General features: G+C 38.8%; 1 protein-coding gene across 1 annotated transcript; it reads left to right on the forward strand.

The window, feature by feature from the left end:
• The first annotated feature begins 371 nt into the window (after window positions 1-371).
• Window positions 372-19,202, forward strand: LOC139718322 (choline transporter-like protein 2). The gene is made up of 5 exons (XM_071629805.1): window positions 372-498; window positions 10,725-10,891; window positions 11,676-11,768; window positions 12,809-12,901; window positions 18,894-19,202. Exons 1-5 carry the CDS (start codon window positions 372-374, stop codon window positions 18,948-18,950), a joined length of 537 nt encoding a protein of 178 aa, XP_071485906.1. The 3' UTR covers window positions 18,951-19,202.
• The last annotated feature ends 1,498 nt before the right edge of the window (window positions 19,203-20,700 follow it).

Here is a 20,700-nt window from a genome sequence, read left to right on the forward strand (position 1 = left end):
GATCAGTCAGCCCATCAGAGCACAGGCATCATTTGGAAAATCTAGGAAATGAAGAGTGCTAATGAATATCATCCACGACAACAGGGATTGCTGTTAGTTCTTACCTTACCACTGTGAGATGGAATTATACTGAGAAGTAAAAAACAAGGATATATCATCTGTCGAAGCGCCACTGATATTGCCCCACCTTGAGGATCAGGGAAGACCATTGATGCGTCCCTTCCCTATCCGTCTTTGCGGAAATTTCCCCCGCGGTCGAGCAGACCGCTCTGGGACGATCGATTCATCTCTGGCACGCGTCCCTTGTCCTTTCCGATCCGGCGCGCCAGCAGAGAGCTTACCCCCGGTGCAGACGATTGGATCCCGCCTCGATGCCTGAGCCGAAGCGCTTCCCAACCACTCTGACCAGCAGCGGATGGCAAGTCGTCAAGCGCGAGATGAGTTTTCGGCGAAAGAAAAACAAGAAGCACATCCCACCTGCCATCAAAATTGCACCTTGTAAGTAGAAGAAAAGATGAGGGGGAAAGAGGGGAGTTGGAAGGAGGATGATGAAGAGGAGAATGATTTAGAGTGAAAAGCTCCATCATCTCTATGCTGGAATGGACATGTTTATAGAGATCTTATTCCAATGTGTGTAAACTGGGTTGAAGGGCATCATTGTAACCTATTAAGTCGGGGGGGGGGGGGGGTGGGTATTGCTCATTTCATTATCAAATTGGCACCTTTGAATTTCAGTGGACATTTTAATATATAAGAGGAAGATTGGAGGTCACTTGTTGAATTTATCAATCTGAACTCTGAAAGAAATTCACATTAAAAAAAGGTTGCCAATTTGGGAGTCGGTTACAGCTTTAGCAATCAAGTGGATTTTGAAAAAAAATGGTGACAGAAATAAACGATATCTGAACATCAAAGGGCCCCAAACCTTGTGAAGCACTGTTAGTGAATAGTAAACATTTCATTGAATGACACAGCACCAACCCACAAGGACTTTTTTTCTAGAATTTGATAGTTCAGAGGGTGTAAGGGATCCTTAGTAGTTGATATTGATGGCTTAATCGTTGGTCAAGAGTAGTAAGTGGTCGGGCGATGTCTAATCTTTCAGTATGGACACTCATGATTGAGCTGTGGGGTATGTTCTTGTTATCATCATCAAATCTACAGATTGAGATGATTCTGTGTTGATCTTAATCAATTGTTTCAAAGCGCAGCAACATAGGTTTTTTTCCCTGATGAAAGTAAGGATCTCTTCTCTTAAGATGTAAAAGGACATTGTATATGCATATGCCAGACGATGGTTCAAACATCTCGTAGGCATAGTTCCAGTTAAGTCTGAAACACATTTTCTCAGTTGCCATCAATATTCCTCAGTTGACCGTTTGCTGAAGAAAGACAGCTACTTTTTGTACCACAACTGTAAGTTATAAAGGTGGTAATTTTACCGTACAGGCATTTATGTAATTGTGCATTATTTCCCCAATCGTGGTTTGTGATCGGCTGCCTGTGCACACTCACGTCAATGCATCAGTGTCTCATCAGCTAATTATGCTAGTCTCTCCGAGTAGTGTAGGGTTCAACTTTTTTGAGCATAACAGAGATAAGCATACAATCAGTGACGGGATTTTGCATGTTCAAAAATATCTGTTATGTTTTAAGAATCAGGGTGTGTGTGCGTGTGTGTGTGTGTGTGTGTGTGTGTTCCTGGGTATCCGCAGGCAAGGCTTCCTCCAGAGCGAGCCGGCCGAATGTAACTCGCAATTGCGCACTTGACGTGACGTCAGCGCAATTCCCCGGCTGCCCGGGTATTCCTGTTTTTTTTAATCTCCATTGTGTGGCAACGAGGATCATAGCAGACAAACATTTACGAGACGAGAAAGTAGGGGAGGATGACACGGGTCACACGTGGCATACTTCTCACCAAGATATCAGAGCAAATTGCAACGTCACATTCTCTGCAAATGTTCAAATCGTCCCACAGTTGCAATGGCATGGGGGGGGGGGGTAGGAGGGAGAATGTGGGCACGAGATAAATGTGTTCCACTTTTGTTGCAGTAAAGACTTTGTTTCTCCAATCTAGGGCTCTTGCTTCAAGTCAGTTTGATGAGATGTGTAGGGAGAGAGGGGGGAAGGGGAGGGGAGAGGAGATGGAAGGGGAGGAGGGGAGGGGAGGAAGAGGAGGAGGAGGAGGGGTATCGAAGCGTCAAGGGGTGCGTATCTGCATCAGTGTGAACTTTGGGATGCGTGAAAACATGGTTTAGACTGAGGTTATGCCCGTAGGTGCCATGTTTGGGGAGTTACGACCCTCTGCTGGTCAAGAAACCGCTTAAGTCCCAAAAGCTGAGAAATTTGAGACCTGAACATCTTAGTTTTGTTCAGATTCATACTGTTTTTGTGACAATAAACAGGAATGTTTTTTATTAGTGATCACCTTTTTGTCAAGATCATGGTAGTTTGTGGTTTCAACATGCCTTGTTCACAGAGTGTCAGCTTGAAGGTCTATGTATAACTTCTTCAAGAAATCTACAGATCTCTTAAAAATGTTGGGAGTTGGATGGCGTGGGAGAGGGAGATTGATCCAAGGTGGGGTTTTTTTCAGCTTGGAGCTGTGAGATTTTAAGGTACAGTCAAGCAATAAGCTACTAGTATATGTGAACAGACAAAAGATTACTAGAGCTGCTTGGGTACAATATCCTTGGATTCAAATGTTTGATTGGTTTGTGCTTATTGGGCAAAAACAAAGGATGTTAGCAACATGACCTACTTCTATCTTCTAGGTATATTTTAGGTGGTTGCAATCAAATACCATGTTGATTACTCATTTGAGACAACAACTGACAGGCTTTAGGCACTAGGTACTTTAGAATAACAAAACTAAACTGATAAGACTTCCTAGGCTCATGTAGAATCAGTTTCCTTTGAGGTGGCTCGAAACATAATTTCAATATTTATGAGTCCAAAACTTTGCTCAAAGAGGGAGTGCAGCATCATCATTCATATTCTACCCTTCAATTTGCCTGATAGTTAACCTGTGACAAGTGGGAGATTAAAACAGACAAACAAGCCAGTCTTGTTGACGAGACTAGTAAAGGGCGGAAAGGTTGCCCCACCCGGGTTCCTGGCCTGTGAGAACTTGCCCATCACTTTCCATGATTATCCCGGCGACCACGCCTGGATGACGCTTTTTGCGTTTTGCGGCAGGAGCGGCGGGGCAATGACGTGTGAGCCTTGATGAGATGGTTCATCACGAGCAAATTGTCATTAGTAACGCCAACTGTTTTATGACATGAAAGCGTCATCCATCCAAATACTAAACAGACAAGAAAAATGATGGAAGACTGGATTTTGTTTTTGCCTTTCTTCTTTTCTTTTCTTTTTTGCTGGGGAAAATCACACAGACCAGCATGTGCAAAAAAACTACAACAACCAAATCAAATAGGCTTCAAATTTAGCTGGAGACATGACGTTAAAGCCCCCGTTCCACTGTCACGATTTGGACCCCGATCTGTCCCGATCTAGCAGATCGGGAGAGAGCGGCAAAAGCGTACGGGGATCGGAAGCATCGTAGCAGCAGCGTGTGGAGGTCGGGGTTGGAGCGGGCAGTTTTTCAGATCGGGAAGAAATTTTGAACCGGTTCAAAATTTCTTCCCGATCTCCCCGATCAAAATTGACATATTTTTAATCGTACAGCAAGCGGGGAGAGCGTAGTGACAGCGTAAACGCAGCGGGGAGAGCGTAATGACGGCGTAAACGCAGCGGGATGAGCGTAACAAGGTCTTTCTGAGTGTAGTAACATCGGCACAAGAACGGGAAGTAATTTTAGCTGTAATTTTCGAAGAAGAAGAGATGGAGAAAAAGAAGAGAAGAAAGCAGCGAAGCAGCTACCCGAAAGGCGAAGAAAGAGAGACTGCACGTGATGCTGAAAGAGGAGGAAGAGGATATAGCAGAATTTTGAAGAATATGAAATCATCTACAACTGGAGGAAGACGGACTATAAAAGCAAGGACATCAAGAAAAATCCTTTGAAAAATCAGCACGTCTTTGTTTATACAATGCATTGCTGCAAAAGAACCGTGAGTTGAGGAGGCTCTTCAAGTTCAAGTTCAAGTTGATTTATTTCATTTCCAACAAACAAATAATAAAAAATACAAAGAAACGCTCATATACACAGACGTCATGAAATCAGTACCACAATGCGATGAACAGAATAACATTGTAAAAGAGATGCAGGCAAATTATCAACAGAGATACAAATAACAGTTACGTCACTGTGGTAAATGCATACAAAATATTGCTGGAAATGGAGGGGACTGCTAAAAAGCAGAGCTTGTAGTATTAGAATGCAGTCCCCTCATAGAGAAAAATATATAATTGCAAAAACCAACAACAACAAATTTCCCTAAGCGGTAGCAAAAAAAAAGACAGACAGAGTAATACACACATACATGCACACATACGGACGCACATTAAAGGACAAGTTCACCTTCATAAACATAAGGATTGAGAGAATGTAGCAATATTAGTAGAACACATCATTGAAAGTTTGAGGAAAATCGGATAATCCGTTCAAAAGTTATGAATTTTTGAAGTTTTTGTGCAGTAACCACTGGATGAGAAGACTACTGCAGTGTGTGAATAACTTAGATGTCACATGCGTACAACAATATAAGGAAAATATAAAGAGAATTTCACAAATTTTCATCTTATGAAAAAAGTTCACATTCCCCTGACTCGTTACCGACAAATGTTATGGGTAATATTATTCCCCCTGCCTCTAGAAAGAGCCAAGTCAAGTGCTCTTTTATTATGTGAAAAAAGTGAAAATATGTTGAATTTTCTTTATATTTTCTTTATACTGTTGTACGCATATGACTCACAAGCTGTAGTAGTCTCCTCATCCAGCGGTTCCAACACAAAAATTTTGAAAATTCATAACTTTTGCATCGATTGTCCAATTTTCCTCAAACTTTCACTGATGTGTTCTACTAACATTGTTGCATTCTCTCAATCCTTATGTTTATGAAGGTGAACTTGTCCTTTAACAAACACATGGCGGCTCTCTTGTAAGGAAAAAATTGATGAGAGGATAGAAAGATATAGTAGTGAAGAAGGTAGTAAGTCCGAGGTGGACAAGGGGGGGGGGGGGGGGGAGGGGGAGAAGGGGAGAGGAGAGGAAAATGGTGGGTCATAACCAGGGCACTGGAGGCACAGAAGCACGGGCTCGCTGATGAAGAAAGAGTAGTGAGAATAACGAAGCAACAACAACTTTGAAAATCAAAAGTAAAAAAAGAAGAATGAATCTTCGAGGTCCACAGTATATTTCTTCGGTTCTGCATGCTAATAAGTTGACTGACTGCTGACCCACAGTCGAATCGGGGTACATCGGGGCACATCGGGCACTTTTCAGCTCTCTGAACGGGGTAACAGCGTGATAAGATCGTATAGATCGTTCAGAGCGTAGATACAGCGTGCATTGATCGGATAACATCGGCAACATCGCACTAACAGCGTAGCTACATCGTTCTAAAGCGTACCGGCAGCGGCAGAGATCGCAATGTCTAAGTCCCGATCGTCGTAGTAAGAGCGTAGCAAGCACTTGGTAGTCGTAACTGCAGCGTACTTATAACGTTCTAACATCGTACTGTGTCCAGATCGGCTCAGGTTTTACCCGATCCTTCCCGACCTGAGAAAATTGTCAAATCGTAGCGAGAACGGCATAGTGGAACGGGGGCTTAATGATAGCCAAAGCAGAGATAAGCTGCTCGGTTGTTCAATTTTCTGTTTCAGTGATGGTGGGGGGGGGGGGGGGTCAAGTCGTGGTCAAACCTAGTGTCATTATCACTTTATGTCTGTCAGTCAGTACCAGAAGCCTCTCGAGGAAAGCTAATGAGCACTACTGCAAATTTTATGGATATGAAAACAAAAAAACAAACAGGTTTTCCCCTCAATAGGAGGAGAGATGAGAGGGAAAATTTTATGATAAATAAGTTTTGTATTAGGGGATATTGCAGTGCCATCCTTTACCAGGTCATAATCTCATCGATTGATAGCATTTTTCTTGGCAGTGCAATCCATATTTAATTCCTGGCTTTAGCCAGACTCCATTTTGATGTGGAGCTCCTTAATCACTCGGTTGAATATTTATAAGGACAGCTTCTGACAGTTATTAGAATCATTTGTTCCTGTTACATTTTGATCCATGATGTAAGTATCGTTGATAAGTTAATTATCCATGCCATTCTCTTTGTGTTGCACACATACGCTCCTTTCTTGCCATTTTTATGCCAGTCATGTCGGGTGTATTCCACTCATAAGTCTGCTTCATTCGAGTTGCATGTTGCAGAGAGCCCTCTTTTGACAGCAAACAAAAAATGTGTCTTACCTGCTGTCTTGAGAAACTACCACATACCTCATTGCTACACTTTGCTTTAATCTCTGCCCAGAGGAAATCTTTATTCATATTGGAGTACAACGAGTACTGTGGGCAGAATTATTCTAAAGCTCAGTCCCACATAGACACATTGATGTTACTGCACCACTGGAGATACCACTGTTGTCATTGGTACCTTCAGCAGTAGATGTTAACTCATTTGCTGCTATTTAACTTTGTCAGTGATGAAACAGTGATTTGTGGGAATAATTCACTCTTGAGGTAAACATGTAACCACATGAAGTTCATGGCTGTTCTTAAAACAGATTTTTTTTTTTTTGTGCATTGAAAGGCTGCTCAAAGGCAATTTAAACATTCAAGATATTATGATAAAAGTAGACATTTTTTCCCCATACAAACATTTTCAATCCACATTGTTTCACTTAGGCACACGAGCACCCATACACACACTCACTCACTCACACACACATGCATGAATATCTGTTGACAAATGCATGTACATCCATAGACACGTGCATGTACTTATGAATTCAAGCCTTTAAAACTTTACGAGCCATAACGATAGCAGTGATCCACCGGCAAATATCATCATGTCATGTTGACACCTCAGAAGCGACACATTTACCACATGTTTTGCGCATTCTTACAGTTACGTATATGTTGCTCGGGTGACAAGGAGTCTTGTTAACGCGTTACAGGTGGCTACTTTGTATTTCGCTATGCTTTCGTATATTTTATTCCTTTCCTTTGCTCTTTTTGCTCTCTTTTCTTTTACGTCCCAGGCCCGTAGCCAGGGGGGGGGGGGGGGTGCGTCGGGTGCGTACGCACCCCCCCCCCCCCCCAAATTCTGAAAGGTCCACTTTTTCATAATAACGGTTTTTAGCAATTCTCAAGATAACAATCCAAATAAATATAAAAACACATTATATGCTACGTAAATGTGGAAGAGTACGTTTAACAATGTTAAAAATAATTGTACGAAACCCTTTTGTTGTATGAACCATCGGATCGTCCCCATGCACACAAACACACAATGTTATGCATCAATTTGTGCGAGCTATTACATATTGAAAACTTTCGGTCATCTGCGAAGCCGCGCTTCTGCGCGAACGCTACAACACGTAAAACGGGTCAAAAATCGACGCATTTTTCCACAAAATCTGCCATAACTTTTAAACTGTTTAAGAAGCAAACTTGGGGCGCCCGGATTCTGAAAGTGGACACTTTAGGGATTATTTATGTGTATATATCTTTATTGTAACATTTGTAGCAGTGACGCAAATTAGATCAGAAAGTACCTTATGAGTAGAATTGTCTATGGCGAACAGTCCAAATTTGACGAATTTGAGCATATTTTGCCGTCTTGCAATTCTTCCAGACGGGATATCTCGAGAACGGAAGATCGCACAAACTTGGGGCGCACGGTTTCAGAAAGTAAAGGTTCTGCCCATTTTTGTGACATAAGAATCTTGTCCATTGGTTGAGCAGTCCTGACGCAAATTTGCAGTAAAGCTAGACTACCCATTCACAATTACTGTCATAGGGAACGTGTACAATCCATACAGAACTATCACGTGACGAGACTACCAACGAAAATTTGAGCCGTTGACCTTCACTGTCTGCCGTTGTCAGCAGTGTGACAGTTCTATTGGTTCTCATTTTAAAGTGAGCCAAAACCTAAGAACATTCTCACTTATAATTTCCAAAGAGTATTATGCAGGCACGCAAACTCATTTTAGTTGTATTTCATTTAAATGTAATGGGTAAGAGGGTATGAGAGAGAATGGAAAGTGCTGAGCTATGAAGTAAAATGGTAAAGTAAAAAGTTTGTCAGATAGTATTACAAAAGCCTGAATATTGCAAGAGCTCCGGAGTAAAAACAGTCAGTGAAAAACCCTATGTATGATAGCATTGTGAGAGCGTTAGACTGCATTGTGACGCATCGTTAATTTACATTCTTTATTGATATATTTTCATAAATATCTCAGGTAATGAGTCGGATTGGATTACAATTCTCACTTACAGCTTTGTAGAAGTCTGAGTCAACAGTATCACACAGTACTTCAAGACGTATTATAATACAAACGATTTCTTGAGCCTGCACCGTTTCAGGCTCTGTTCTGGATACGGCGGTAGAAACTCATTCTTTTTTGTTGTTTATTTTATCATTATTTACTAATCTCTTTTCTAACTTACAGGTAGCGGATTTCTTTGCAGGCCAAATTCGGAAATGTAGTGTTGATTATTATTTATACATTTTCTCATGTTTTTATGACAGTTCTATTGGTTCTCATTTTAAAGTGAGCCAAAACCTAAGAACATTTTCACTTAAATTCCCAAAGAGTATTATGCAGGCACGCAAACTCATTTTAGTTGTATTTCATTTAAATGTAATGGGTAAGAGGGTATGAGAGAGAATGGAAAGTGCTGAGCTATGAAGTAAAATGGTAAAGTAAAAAGTTTGTCAGATAGTATTACAAAAGAAACTCATTCTTTTTTGTTTGTTTATTTTATCATTATTTACTTATCTCTCTTCTAACTTAAAGGTAGTGGATCTCTTTGCAGCCCAAATTCGAAAATGCCTAGAGACAGATAGTAACCAAATATGCTACTATAATTTAATAAATAAGAAATAACCATTCCAGTATGTATCTTAGTGTGCACAGTAAGACAGATCAAATCAAATAGGAAAACATCTGAGCACTAAGCCTGAGGTCTGAATTTGCACTCAACTTCTTCCAATGGCTAACGGATGTTTAATTTTTGAATTTCACTGACCTCCAAATTTCACAAAGAAAACCTTCTTAGCATGATGGTTGATATGACATTTGACTGATATTGGAGATGTTTGCGAATCGGATCTACTACCTTTAATATTATTAAATCTAAAATGATTATTTGAAAGTTCGGAAATGCTGGAAATATCCTACCACAAAGGAGGCAAAATATAAATGGTTCACATTTACAATTCATTTTGTTTTAAAAATTTTCTTATTTATTTTCGTTTTTGACAAACTCGCATACCAACGGCTGATATACTGTATAGTAAAGTGAATGTTTCATCTTCCAAACAGCATCCAATGGGATGGAAAACTCCAACTGAAAGGTGGACACCGTGACCGTACTCGCTAAAGAAAACGCGTAATAGGGGTCGTTTTTTCTCACGGATTAGATGGAAAGTGTGATGTACGAGCGTATATAATCAAAGGGTATCAAAAAGGCCGAAATTTGGGAAAATGGTATATTGTTCAATCATGATGAAGTACTTCTTTAGGGTGCAGGAAACATTTAAGGAATACTTGTTTTTTAAGGCCCGAAAAAATCATATGATCATTACTCGTTTAGGGGCCATTTTGAAAGTCCATGTATGAGCATGGTGTCCACCTTTTAATTGTCGCTACCCCTCCCGGGACAGTATCAAAGGACCGTTTTGTTGATTAACGCAATCCCCCCTTCCTTTAAAAATCCTGGCTTCAGGCCTGCTAACGCGGGTATACAATATAGAAAAAAATAAAAGTTAAAACAACACCAGGAAAATCACTATTCTCAATTTTGCGCAGAGTCTCGAACACAATTAAACTTTGCAACTTCCTGGCAAAATGAGTTTTTACTATTTCCCAGATGAAATACCGTAACGCGATTGCATGCAACAGACAAAAATACAAATTTCCTCGAGACTTTAAAACGTCATTAAAACAGTCAAAATTCACAATTTGCGGCGCGCTTCGCGCGCAAATTCTCATACAACTTTTGTAGTTCGGTCGTCCAAAGAATATATATATATATATATATATATATATATATATATATATATATATATATATATATATAATTGTGTGTGTGTGTGTGTGTGTGTGTGTGTGTGTGTGTGTGTGTGTGTCATCATTGGTATTTGTACCGAAGGTCCGTTTTTTTAGTGACCGCACCCCCCCCCCCTTGAAAAATCCTGGCTACGGGCCTGCGTCCCTTTCCTTCCTTTCATAGTTTTCGTTTCTAGGTTGTTTAAGAAGACCAACACTTTCATATATACGGGGACCTATACATTACAAGCTTTGCTTTTTAGTAGGTCCCCACATTTCATGTTTGTTAAATTGTCTTCTCTTGTATTTTTTGTAATTTACGACGCTATGTTCAATCTTATGTTCAATCGATCGTATCATGTTTGATGTTTTGAAATGTGGAACAATAAAATCAAATCAAATCAAATCTATCTATCCATCCATCTATCTATTTATACATCGCTATCTATTTATCTATCTATCTCCTTACATGTATCTTTCTCCCTATCTATCTATCTATCTATCTATCTCACTTTTTTCCCATCTTTCTTTTTCAGCAATCTATGGCTATGGCTTCTGTAAGGCGGCCCAGAAGGCCTTCTCGCTGCTCGTCTCCAACGCCCTGCGCGTCGCCGCCATCAACTCCGTGGGCAATTTCCTCCTCCTCCTCGGCAAGGCCACCGTCACCGCCTGCGTCGTCGTGATCGGAATGCAGCTCCTTCAGGTTCGATCACGGGATTCGAGCAAGTCCCTCCAATTTATCTTTAATAGCGTCGTGACCTTATGCTCAAGAATTAGGTCTCGGCGTCGTCAATAATCAACCGCTCTTCAGGTATAATAATCAGCTTATCTATAGAAGGCACATTGCCACCGTCAGGGTACTTGCCAGTGATAACGCTTTATTGGTTGTACTGGATGTAGTGATAGGTATGTTGGAACTTACAGCTATATTAACATATATTGTGATTTATGCAGCTGAAAAGATATAATATCTGTGCCATGAAAATTCAAGAAAGTAATTACTAGTGATTAATCACACATAATACATGGTGTTCGTAGAGAAATATGAAAATCGTTTAAGAGGAAGAAAAAAGACCGATAACATGTGCAATGCTTACCCTTTTTTTTTCTAAAACGGATTACTTGTGATAGTATTCCATCTGTATTGGGTACTGGGTCTTTTACATTTTTCTCTTCATGAAGATCCTGCCCTTATACTAAAATGTTGCTTTTGCTCGTTTTTTTCCTGAACCATTAATATCAATATAACTTGCACCTTCACCATTCCTAAACAAAACAACTTTTTTCAGTTTCAGTGTTCGCCAAAAGAAATGTTCGCTTTCATAACTACATTATGGAGCTTTAATTGGGTCACGCGGTAACATACCGTAAAATGAAAACAGATTATGTATCTGATCCGTCTTTTCGGCAATGTTTCATCAATTATTACCTTCTCCTTACATAACTGTTTTAAGAAACATATTAATTTCTTTATATCCCTTTTGCAGGACAGAACGGATCTCAACTATTACGCAGTACCCATTGCCCTGGCAGCGCTCTTCGCTTTCTCTATAAGTCACGTGTTCTTGCTCGTGTATGAGGTGAGACATCTTTTTTTTTTTCAATCAAAGATCATTCATTGCATTTAATAGCTATTGCCGAAATGAAGCACAGACAATACAAAATGGCAGCGCGAATTATGTCCACCCCTACCCTTTCTCTTCCCCTCTCTGTTACACATGTGATACCAAACTACAGTGGAAACTCAGTATTGAATAACGAGATCCTTGGGACCAAGACGATTGTTCTTTATTTCAGATATTTTGTTATGTTAGTATAGTCAGTACACAATACAAAACAAAGGAAATAGATTCACTGGGACGGGAAAAATTAGTTTGTTATATCAGAGGTATTATGTTATTCAGATCTCGTTATATCGAGTTCCCACTGTACTCATACAATTTGTACGTTGGCCATGGAGGATGGGGAAGGGGAGAGGGTGGTGGCTGGCTGACGAAAAGGGGATACTACCCTAAACGCTTAAATGGTTATGTTCTCTGAGTCATGTTACTTGTGAGCGAGTAAATGTACACGTACATCCAATTACGTGTACCAATTTCACTGGTCTACAAATTTTGGGCTGATATGATTCAAAGCAGGTATCATTTATTCATTCACATTACCTGATTACACAGACAAAGATGAACGTTCGCACATGATTACAAACAATGTTTAGAGAAAGACAAGAAACAAAGAAGAACACATGAGGATGATTGACAGTGACACATAAACAAGCTACTGTAAAAGTGGATACTTTCCTCATGAGTAATTTTTCGCGGAGCGCCGTGTAAGATGAATTTCGTGTGTTTCATCGACCAAACAAATTAGGAAACAAATTAGTTGCAGTTCCTTTTAAGTTTTAAGTCTGACCGTAAAATATAAATCCGAAGTCTCATAATAAATATGTTCCTTTATTTAGTGTTTGTGGTTTTTTTTTTTTTTTTTTTGTCTCTGTATGTGTGCGTACTGTTTTAAACTGGATATTGATTAAATTAATACATTTTTTTTGTATATTCATTTTGTGTGTGTGTGTGTGTGTGTGTGTGTGTGTGTGTGTGTCTGTATGTCTTTTATCATACAGATGGCAATTGACACACTGTTCCTGTGTTTCTGTGAAGACTGTGAGCGTAACGACGGCATCAACAAGCCTTATTACATGAGTAGAGACCTGATGGTAAGTCACAAGAAAATAAACAGAAGGGTGAGAAAGTGTTATGGAATGATAGCAGGCCTGCCATGATATGGATCAAAGAAATGTAGTTTCATTCCGAACGTAAAACTCGAATTTATTTGTTCATGCCGTTCCTCATATATATATATATATTTGGCAATGAATCCTGATAAATATTGATGATGATCGAGCTCATAAATTTTCATTTCGAACAAGGCTTAAAAATATTAACACCACACCACGTCATAAAGACACGTATTGATTATTATCGCGAGTTGAGATGTATGAGCTATGAACTTCTTGTAGACTAACACACGGCTGTTGAAGCTGGGGCCCTGCTTCTGATCAGATTTATTTTACTACGCGTATGTAACGAACAGTAAGAAACAGCCACCGGAGAAACAACCAATCAGCTCTTTAGATTCCACAACGTCACCATCTATTTTTACCTTGGTGGTAATCCCTTTGTGAGAGTGAGTGTGTGGTGTGTGGGAGGGGGTATAAACATTGCCATGCTTACCAAAACAAACAAACATCATTTTTGTAAATATGATGAAAATTCTGTAAGTAATTTCAGCGGCACATTGGGAAGTAGGTCCTAATAGGGTTACCCCCCCCCCCCCCCAACGACAATAACAAAAATCAACAACCCAATTTTCCCTTGAAATACTGTCAATATTCGCTCTTGAGCTAGAAGTGCTATGAGAGTGCTGTTTGTGCGCTGTCACGTGCGCGACACCGGAAACTGCTATATCCGTCCCGCTCACACCCTCGTGTGTTAAGGTCTTAAAGTGTAACCCGGTCTTAAAGTGTAACTCGATGCCTAGGCTTCTGAAAATGTGTCAGAGCGATGCGTATGCAGCGGTCGAGCACACATTTCGTTGTGCCAATCTCCCATGGGAGAGAGGCTCAGTGCCAGTGGTCCTGTGGTGCAGACTCATTTACGACCAACAAGGGTGTGTGCCTGTAAACTAGCGGTATATCATGATAAATAATACATTTGTCGTCATCAAGCACGTTCATTTCAATTCAATTCAATTGAATTCACTTGTTCTTCAACATGATATACATGAAATCTTTGAAGAATACAAACTACTTAAAGGCAAAGGACCTTACCTTGTCACCAACGAAATAACAAAATTCATGTCAAACTATTCCAGATTAATAACACGTATTGAAGAACGTAGGAGTTCACTAGAAAGCAATAGCTTGACATGTACTCCTCAGAGTATACTAGTAACCTTTCTAAAGAAATAGATTAGAGGGCAACTGGAGAGAGGAAAAGAAAGGAAACAAACTTCTTCTCTTTTTTTCTTTTTTTTGCACAAAGAACTAGCACGGACAATATTAGGACAAGATGCCTGTACTTCAGAATACAATAGGAAGGGGGATGCAGACATGAGCTATAGGTTTGATACATTAAAAGAAAAAGAGCAAAATGAAGAAAAAGAGCAAAATCAAGGATAAATAGAACAATTACGATTTTTTTCATAATGTATTTCTTATTTTGTTTGTAAGATTTATTAATTTTTCTTCAACATATTTTGATACTATGAATCAAAATCATTTTCAGCGTTCAGTGAAATCTCAGAAAATATCAAATTACTATGTACATGATTGAAAGGAAAAAAAAGAATGAATGTGCACATTAATTCTATTATCAAAATATATTGCATTACCAAAATTAATGTGCAAATAATTACATAAAACATTATGGATTTTTTTTTATACCTTCTTCAATAATAAGAACCAAATGATAGAGCTAGGCAAATACTATAGTTAAGTTAGAAGCTTCATGTTAGATTATGGCGGTATCCAGGCGCGTCCATGGTAGGGGGAGGTGGAATTTTCACATTTCCAACATCTTCTTGAAAAATATAATTATGACATATACATCTCCACTATAAACTTGAATTTGGGAGATAGCATCCCTGGGTAAAGGAATCCCACTTTGTTTGAAGGGGCACCAAGTCCAAAGACCTCAACATACGGGACTGTTTGAACAAAATACACCCAAATCTTCTCCAGAACTAGAAGTAACAGAGCTGATGCAATGCTATATTAGAAGGTGAATGTATGATTTCTTTTTATTTGCTATGTCGGATGGGGGGGGGGGGGGGGGAGGAGGAGGAGGGCGGCGTAATGTAATTTTTTACATCTTCTTGAAAAGATTTTTACTTTACATGGCAGGTAGCATCCCCAGAGTAATTCAACACCTAACACTGTATTGTTACATAAACAATGTAACGGTTTTGCTGGCTCAGTTATTGCCTAATGCACATTCCTGACTGTTTTACATCCCAAGATGAGGAAGGTCCTCTGTGGTTTTCACTTTGAAACCACAGATGGTGGCCACTGATGCAGCGAAGGAAAGTGATTTCATCATTTTTATTGTCTTTCTTTTTTTTTTCTGATCGGTGAGGTATCTACTGCTTGTATGGTAAAATCCACAATTTTATCAGGAAATGCAAACTTCATTCCCCATGCTTTCACTTTTCTTTTTGTTTTATCTCTGCTTTCTTTCTTGATGATTTCCTTATTTCTCATTTGCAAAGTTAGCCATGATTAACGGTGAACAAATAAGTATGTTTTCGAAGGTGTTTGTTGATACATTATACCAAACAGAAACAACAATAAATGATATGAAAAGAACTGCTCACATTATAGGACCTGACGACATGTCGTGTAGGCCAACATATTGGTATCTGCTCCACGTAATGTGCGGTTTATTGCACATGATTGTTCTCGAAAACACCCCACAAAATATCCTGCATACAGAAATGACCATCCCTGTTGTGATTATTAAGTGTACAAACATTTTTACAAGTCACTATGATAAGGACAAGTTGCTTGGTATATCAAATACTATTGTAGAGGTATTAACATCTACAAGTATCATATTGCTGCTTAAAGGACAAGTTCACCTTTATAAACATAAGGATTGAGAGAATGTAGCAATATTAGTAGAACACATCATTGAAAGTTTGAGGAAAATCAGACAATCCGTTCAAAAGTTATGAATTTTTAAATTTTTGTGCAGCAACCGCTGGATGAGAAGACTACTGCAGTGTAAGAATAACTTGCGTACAACAATATAAGGAAAATATAAAGAGAATTTCACAAAATTCCATCTTTTGAAAAAAGTACACATTCCCCTGACTCGTTACCGACAAATGTTATGGGCAATATTATTCCCCCTGCCTTTAGAAAGAGGCAAGTCAAGAGCTCTTTTATTATGCGAAAAAAGTGAAAATATGTTGAATTTTCTTTTACATTTTCTTTATACTGTGGTACGCATATGACTCACAAGCTGTAGTAGTCTTCTCATCCAGCGGTTCCAACACAAAAATTTTAAAAATTCATAACTTTTGCATCGATTGTCCAATTTTCCTCAAACTTTCACTGACGTGTTCTACTAATATTGTTGCATTCTCTCAATCCTTATGTTTATGAAGGTGAACTTGTCCTTTAAAGTCATACAAGACACTCGCACATCACGCGTTAACAACACACTGACACGAGGCACTCACATATATCAAGTTATACATAGATTAGCTACCAAACCAAATTGTGCAAATATAAAAGTTCTGATATAAATGAGTTGGTAAGCTTTGAAAGTATAACGTGATTCTGCTGACAGTCGCTTATACACACTGCACAGTATACCAAATCCTTTCCAAGCAATACAATATTAAAATGTATCTTGACATGACGTGCATCATACATAAATAAGGTTGGTCATCTCAGAGTGACAATATGTACGTTTTACAGTGTGCAATAATCTACTTTGATAGTTCAAGGGAAACATTGCACACACGTATGTTATGGAGCCCATTTCAGTCCCCTCCTGAGCATTGTTTGGGAGGGGAGGATTACCACACTATTCTTTTGAATTACACATCGACAGTATTGCGTCATATGCCATCACTGATAATGCCCTTTTCGACAATGCAATGCATATTGTATGTTTCTAAATCTGCCCTCAAAGGCTCTAATGTGTAAGATTCCATTATGATTACTAAAAAGCTGAGAAAATATCTTTAGCGAATATTTATTAAAACACTGAGAACAAAAAGAGCAAAAAACCAGCCTATTACAAATTCCGAATTTGCTTGTGTCAAAATGGTAACAGTGAAAATTTACATACAATATTTTTGCACACTAATGCATCAAATAAAAAAAGGAATTATATGAATAAACAAATACTTGCTGATAAAAAGCTGAAATACCCGTGAAATCGTGAAATAAATGACTATAGAAATGGCAAGATTGAAACCTTGTCATACTCCCAGGTACAATGACTCTCCAAAGTAGATATTTAACAAATGTTTAAATAGAAAACTTTTCATGGAGGATACTTTGGCAACTGAATGCAACTTACATTGTAAATTTTGACGATCGTACAATATGTACAGATTATTAGTTTATTTAGATACCGTCACACACTACTACAACAAATACAATACTACAGCTTGGAATACCAGAATGCTGAATAGGTCAACTGGCAGTGGAATAGCTGGAATGTAATTAACACATTATACGTGCATGTATACATCAGAAATGGCAAGATTGGGAGACTTGTTACAGTCCCAGTCAGAATGACTTCCAAGTCACAGAAGTTATTTGGCAACTGAAAACGACTCAAGTTGAACAATCATCGATATGATTATAGTCCTATGTACAATCCATTGCTTTTTATATCATCACACACTACTACAACAAGTACAAAAAATGAGTCTGGAATGCTAACGCCGAGTAGGTTGGATTTGAAATACTGCAGCTGGAATGCCAGCATCACCACTGCCTCGACACGCAAATGACTGTCCATCTTCTTGCCATTCGCCGAGCCTTTCTTCGCCATCATCATCTGATTTTCTGCCTGGACGTGGTTGATACTGACAAAATAGCGATGTAAACAGGAACAAACACCACAATAACAATACTCTGCAATTCATTTTCGAAACTTTCAAAATGCAATTCTTATAGCAAGCGAGCGGAAGACGGAAAGAACTGGCTGATAACGTACTCAAAACCACGGATGGTGTGTAAGCAGACGACAGAAAGAACTGGCCTATAAACTTATCCAAAACCACAGGTGGCGCTCTATATGTGAGACACATTTTCAGAAGCCTAGGCACCGAGTTACACTTTAAGACCGGGTTACACTTTAAGACCTTAACACTCGTGTGCCGAATTTGTTTATCTACGCACTCGCCAGTGACAAAAGTGTTGACAATCATTTAGGCAATGTTGCACTACTACCGTTTAGAGTTCTGTTGTTGTTGGGTTTTTTTTCTGTATGCAATGGGCTTATCGTAATAAGAATAATGATATTTTGAAAAGCAAAACGTGATATCGTCCGACAGTCGCACTAGCATTATAGGTAATACTTGTCCATTTAACGCTCTATTTTATGATCAAAGTTGATATTCAACATATTCAAACTTTCATTTTTATGACGTGCACTGTATTACCTACAACTCTTCATAATTAAAGATCAGCATCATCATTATAGCTATGATGACCAAAAGCATTTCGGAATTATCTTTAACATTCCCAAAGCCACCACTCTATGGTAATGTTTGCGCTGGTTTCTTCATCATCAATTTCGTCATCGTAAGCTTCATTGGAAGAACACCACTTACATTAACTGCTATGTAATGTACTACTTGACAAACGCATCGGAGATCGAGTACATAATGCCTTGCCAAATATATCTGTGTATAATTATGTCATCAATGTAGTTATCACTAATAGTTAAAAAGATTTTGATTACTTTGTATCTCTCATGGAGAAAAAAAATCTCATATCGCTTTGATGCATACAATTGTCATAAATTGTGTCGTTATTATGATTTTTCTTTTACTTCAATAGTTTCATTGATTTGGTTTGGTTTGGTTCCTTTAATATCCAGTATGATTCCAACTGCTTAATCATTCAATGAGTCACACCCGCCTCATTTCTCCCCCCTTTTTGCATTGTTCTTTGTCGCCAGACGTTCGTGGATAATGCCAGGAAAGCAACGAGATCACTCGAGGAGCGAAAGAAATAACCAAAACAACCAAAACAAAGCTATTAAGTGTCAGACGCGTTGACGATCACAGTACTTCTACAGCCTTTTCTTCCAACACATAACAGCATAATATACGCCAACTACTCGTCAGATTTTACTTGTTCGGCCCACCTCCAACTTGCGTTTTCTTCCCCGCTTTATAACCCAGGGAGAAGAGTTTTGGCAATACTTACGGGATCCCTGGATACGACGGGAGAGTTCTGAAATGTCATTGTTTCGTTACCGCTCTCTCTCTCTCTCTCTCTCTCTCTTTACATATAAATAATATGGAAATTCCTTGTGATTTGAGCAATGATTTTAGAAATGTTTTGAAACACTTTTTCTTTTTCACACAATCAATTCACAATCTCACTGTCTGATACAGCTACAAAAATCTTCTTGTAGTGGAATGCTATCGAATAAAGATACTTACATGGCTATTTTGCAATAATCAATGTTTAAGGGATTATGATTAAAGAGCCATGGTGTTTCAGCTTGACAGTATAAGAATACATATTTATGTGCAGCTATTTGAAACAAAAGTAAAAATTTCAATCCAACGGAAAGGCTCTGTAATATCCTTCCAAGACCAGAACAATTTGGCCAAATGTGCGTGTGCGTTTGTGCGTGATGCAATGTAATTGTACACACTGCTTGCCTTCAAGATAAAAACACCAGAACAATTTGGCCAAATATGCGTGTGCGTTTGTGCGTGATGCTGTGTACACACTGCTTGCCTTCGAGATAAAAATAGTGACTTCGTGTGGCATGGTCTTACCAAAAAAAAAAAAAAGTAATTTCGTGTAGAAGGACATTTTACACGGATAAAATTGTAAGTTATTATTCCAACACAACAGGAGCCATAATTGTGCGGGGATTTTTTTTTTTTTATTACTGATATAGTTCATATAAGTTATTGTATTAATAAGAGCTGCGACAAAACAAGAATGTTTTAATTCAGGGTTATCATTTGTTGTCGAAAGAAAGGAACCTATATCAAACCTGGAGAACCTGGACACTTCGACAAGCACGTCACGTGAAAATACTTCGGAGAGATCTGCGACGTGAGCAGATTGAATGAGATTTTCACGTAGGAAATTTGGTCAGATACTATTAACGTTATTTATTGTATGCGTAATTACCTTTACATCTCATTTCGCATTCATCTGTGGAGGTTAAAGTACATGTGTATATATATGTTCGTCTTCTTTGAGTTAATAATTAGTGTTACTTGAATGTGTTTTTCGTGTGGGTGATCTTATTCTCAGTGTCCTTTTTTTTTTTGTTACTATTTTCCCTCTCTCCGTTCACTTGTTGGTAAAAGAGGGTAATCAAATTACTCAAATTGTACTTAACTTGTGTTAAGCAAGATCTAGACATTAGACAAGAACAGCTGTGTCAACTTTGTTAAGACGACACGGCTGATCGTGGATATGCTTATGCGGCCATTCCTATCCCCTTGTTCTATTTTTTTTTTCTATTTTAGTGTTTTCTCCCCTTATGATTACTTTGTGTATGTCTTTTTTTGTTTGATTGTTTGTTGTTGTTTTTTTAAGGGAAAATCGAGTGCTCCTTCGACTATTGGCGACCTGGCTGAACATAAAGAAAGTCAATGCTACTTTCAAGTTGTGATCATTTATGGGTTGAAAGCGGTCTGAAAGCGCAAAGAAATAAAGAGAAATCACAGATTTGTCTGTTGTTGGCAGTGATGGTGTTGTCGCTTCGATCATCATTATGAACAGCCTTTTCT

This window comes from Diadema antillarum, unplaced genomic scaffold (assembly GCF_040938485.1).
Source record: "Diadema antillarum isolate AM-2024a unplaced genomic scaffold, OU_Dant_1.0 scf00000008, whole genome shotgun sequence".
NCBI lineage: Eukaryota > Metazoa > Echinodermata > Echinoidea > Diadematoida > Diadematidae > Diadema > Diadema antillarum.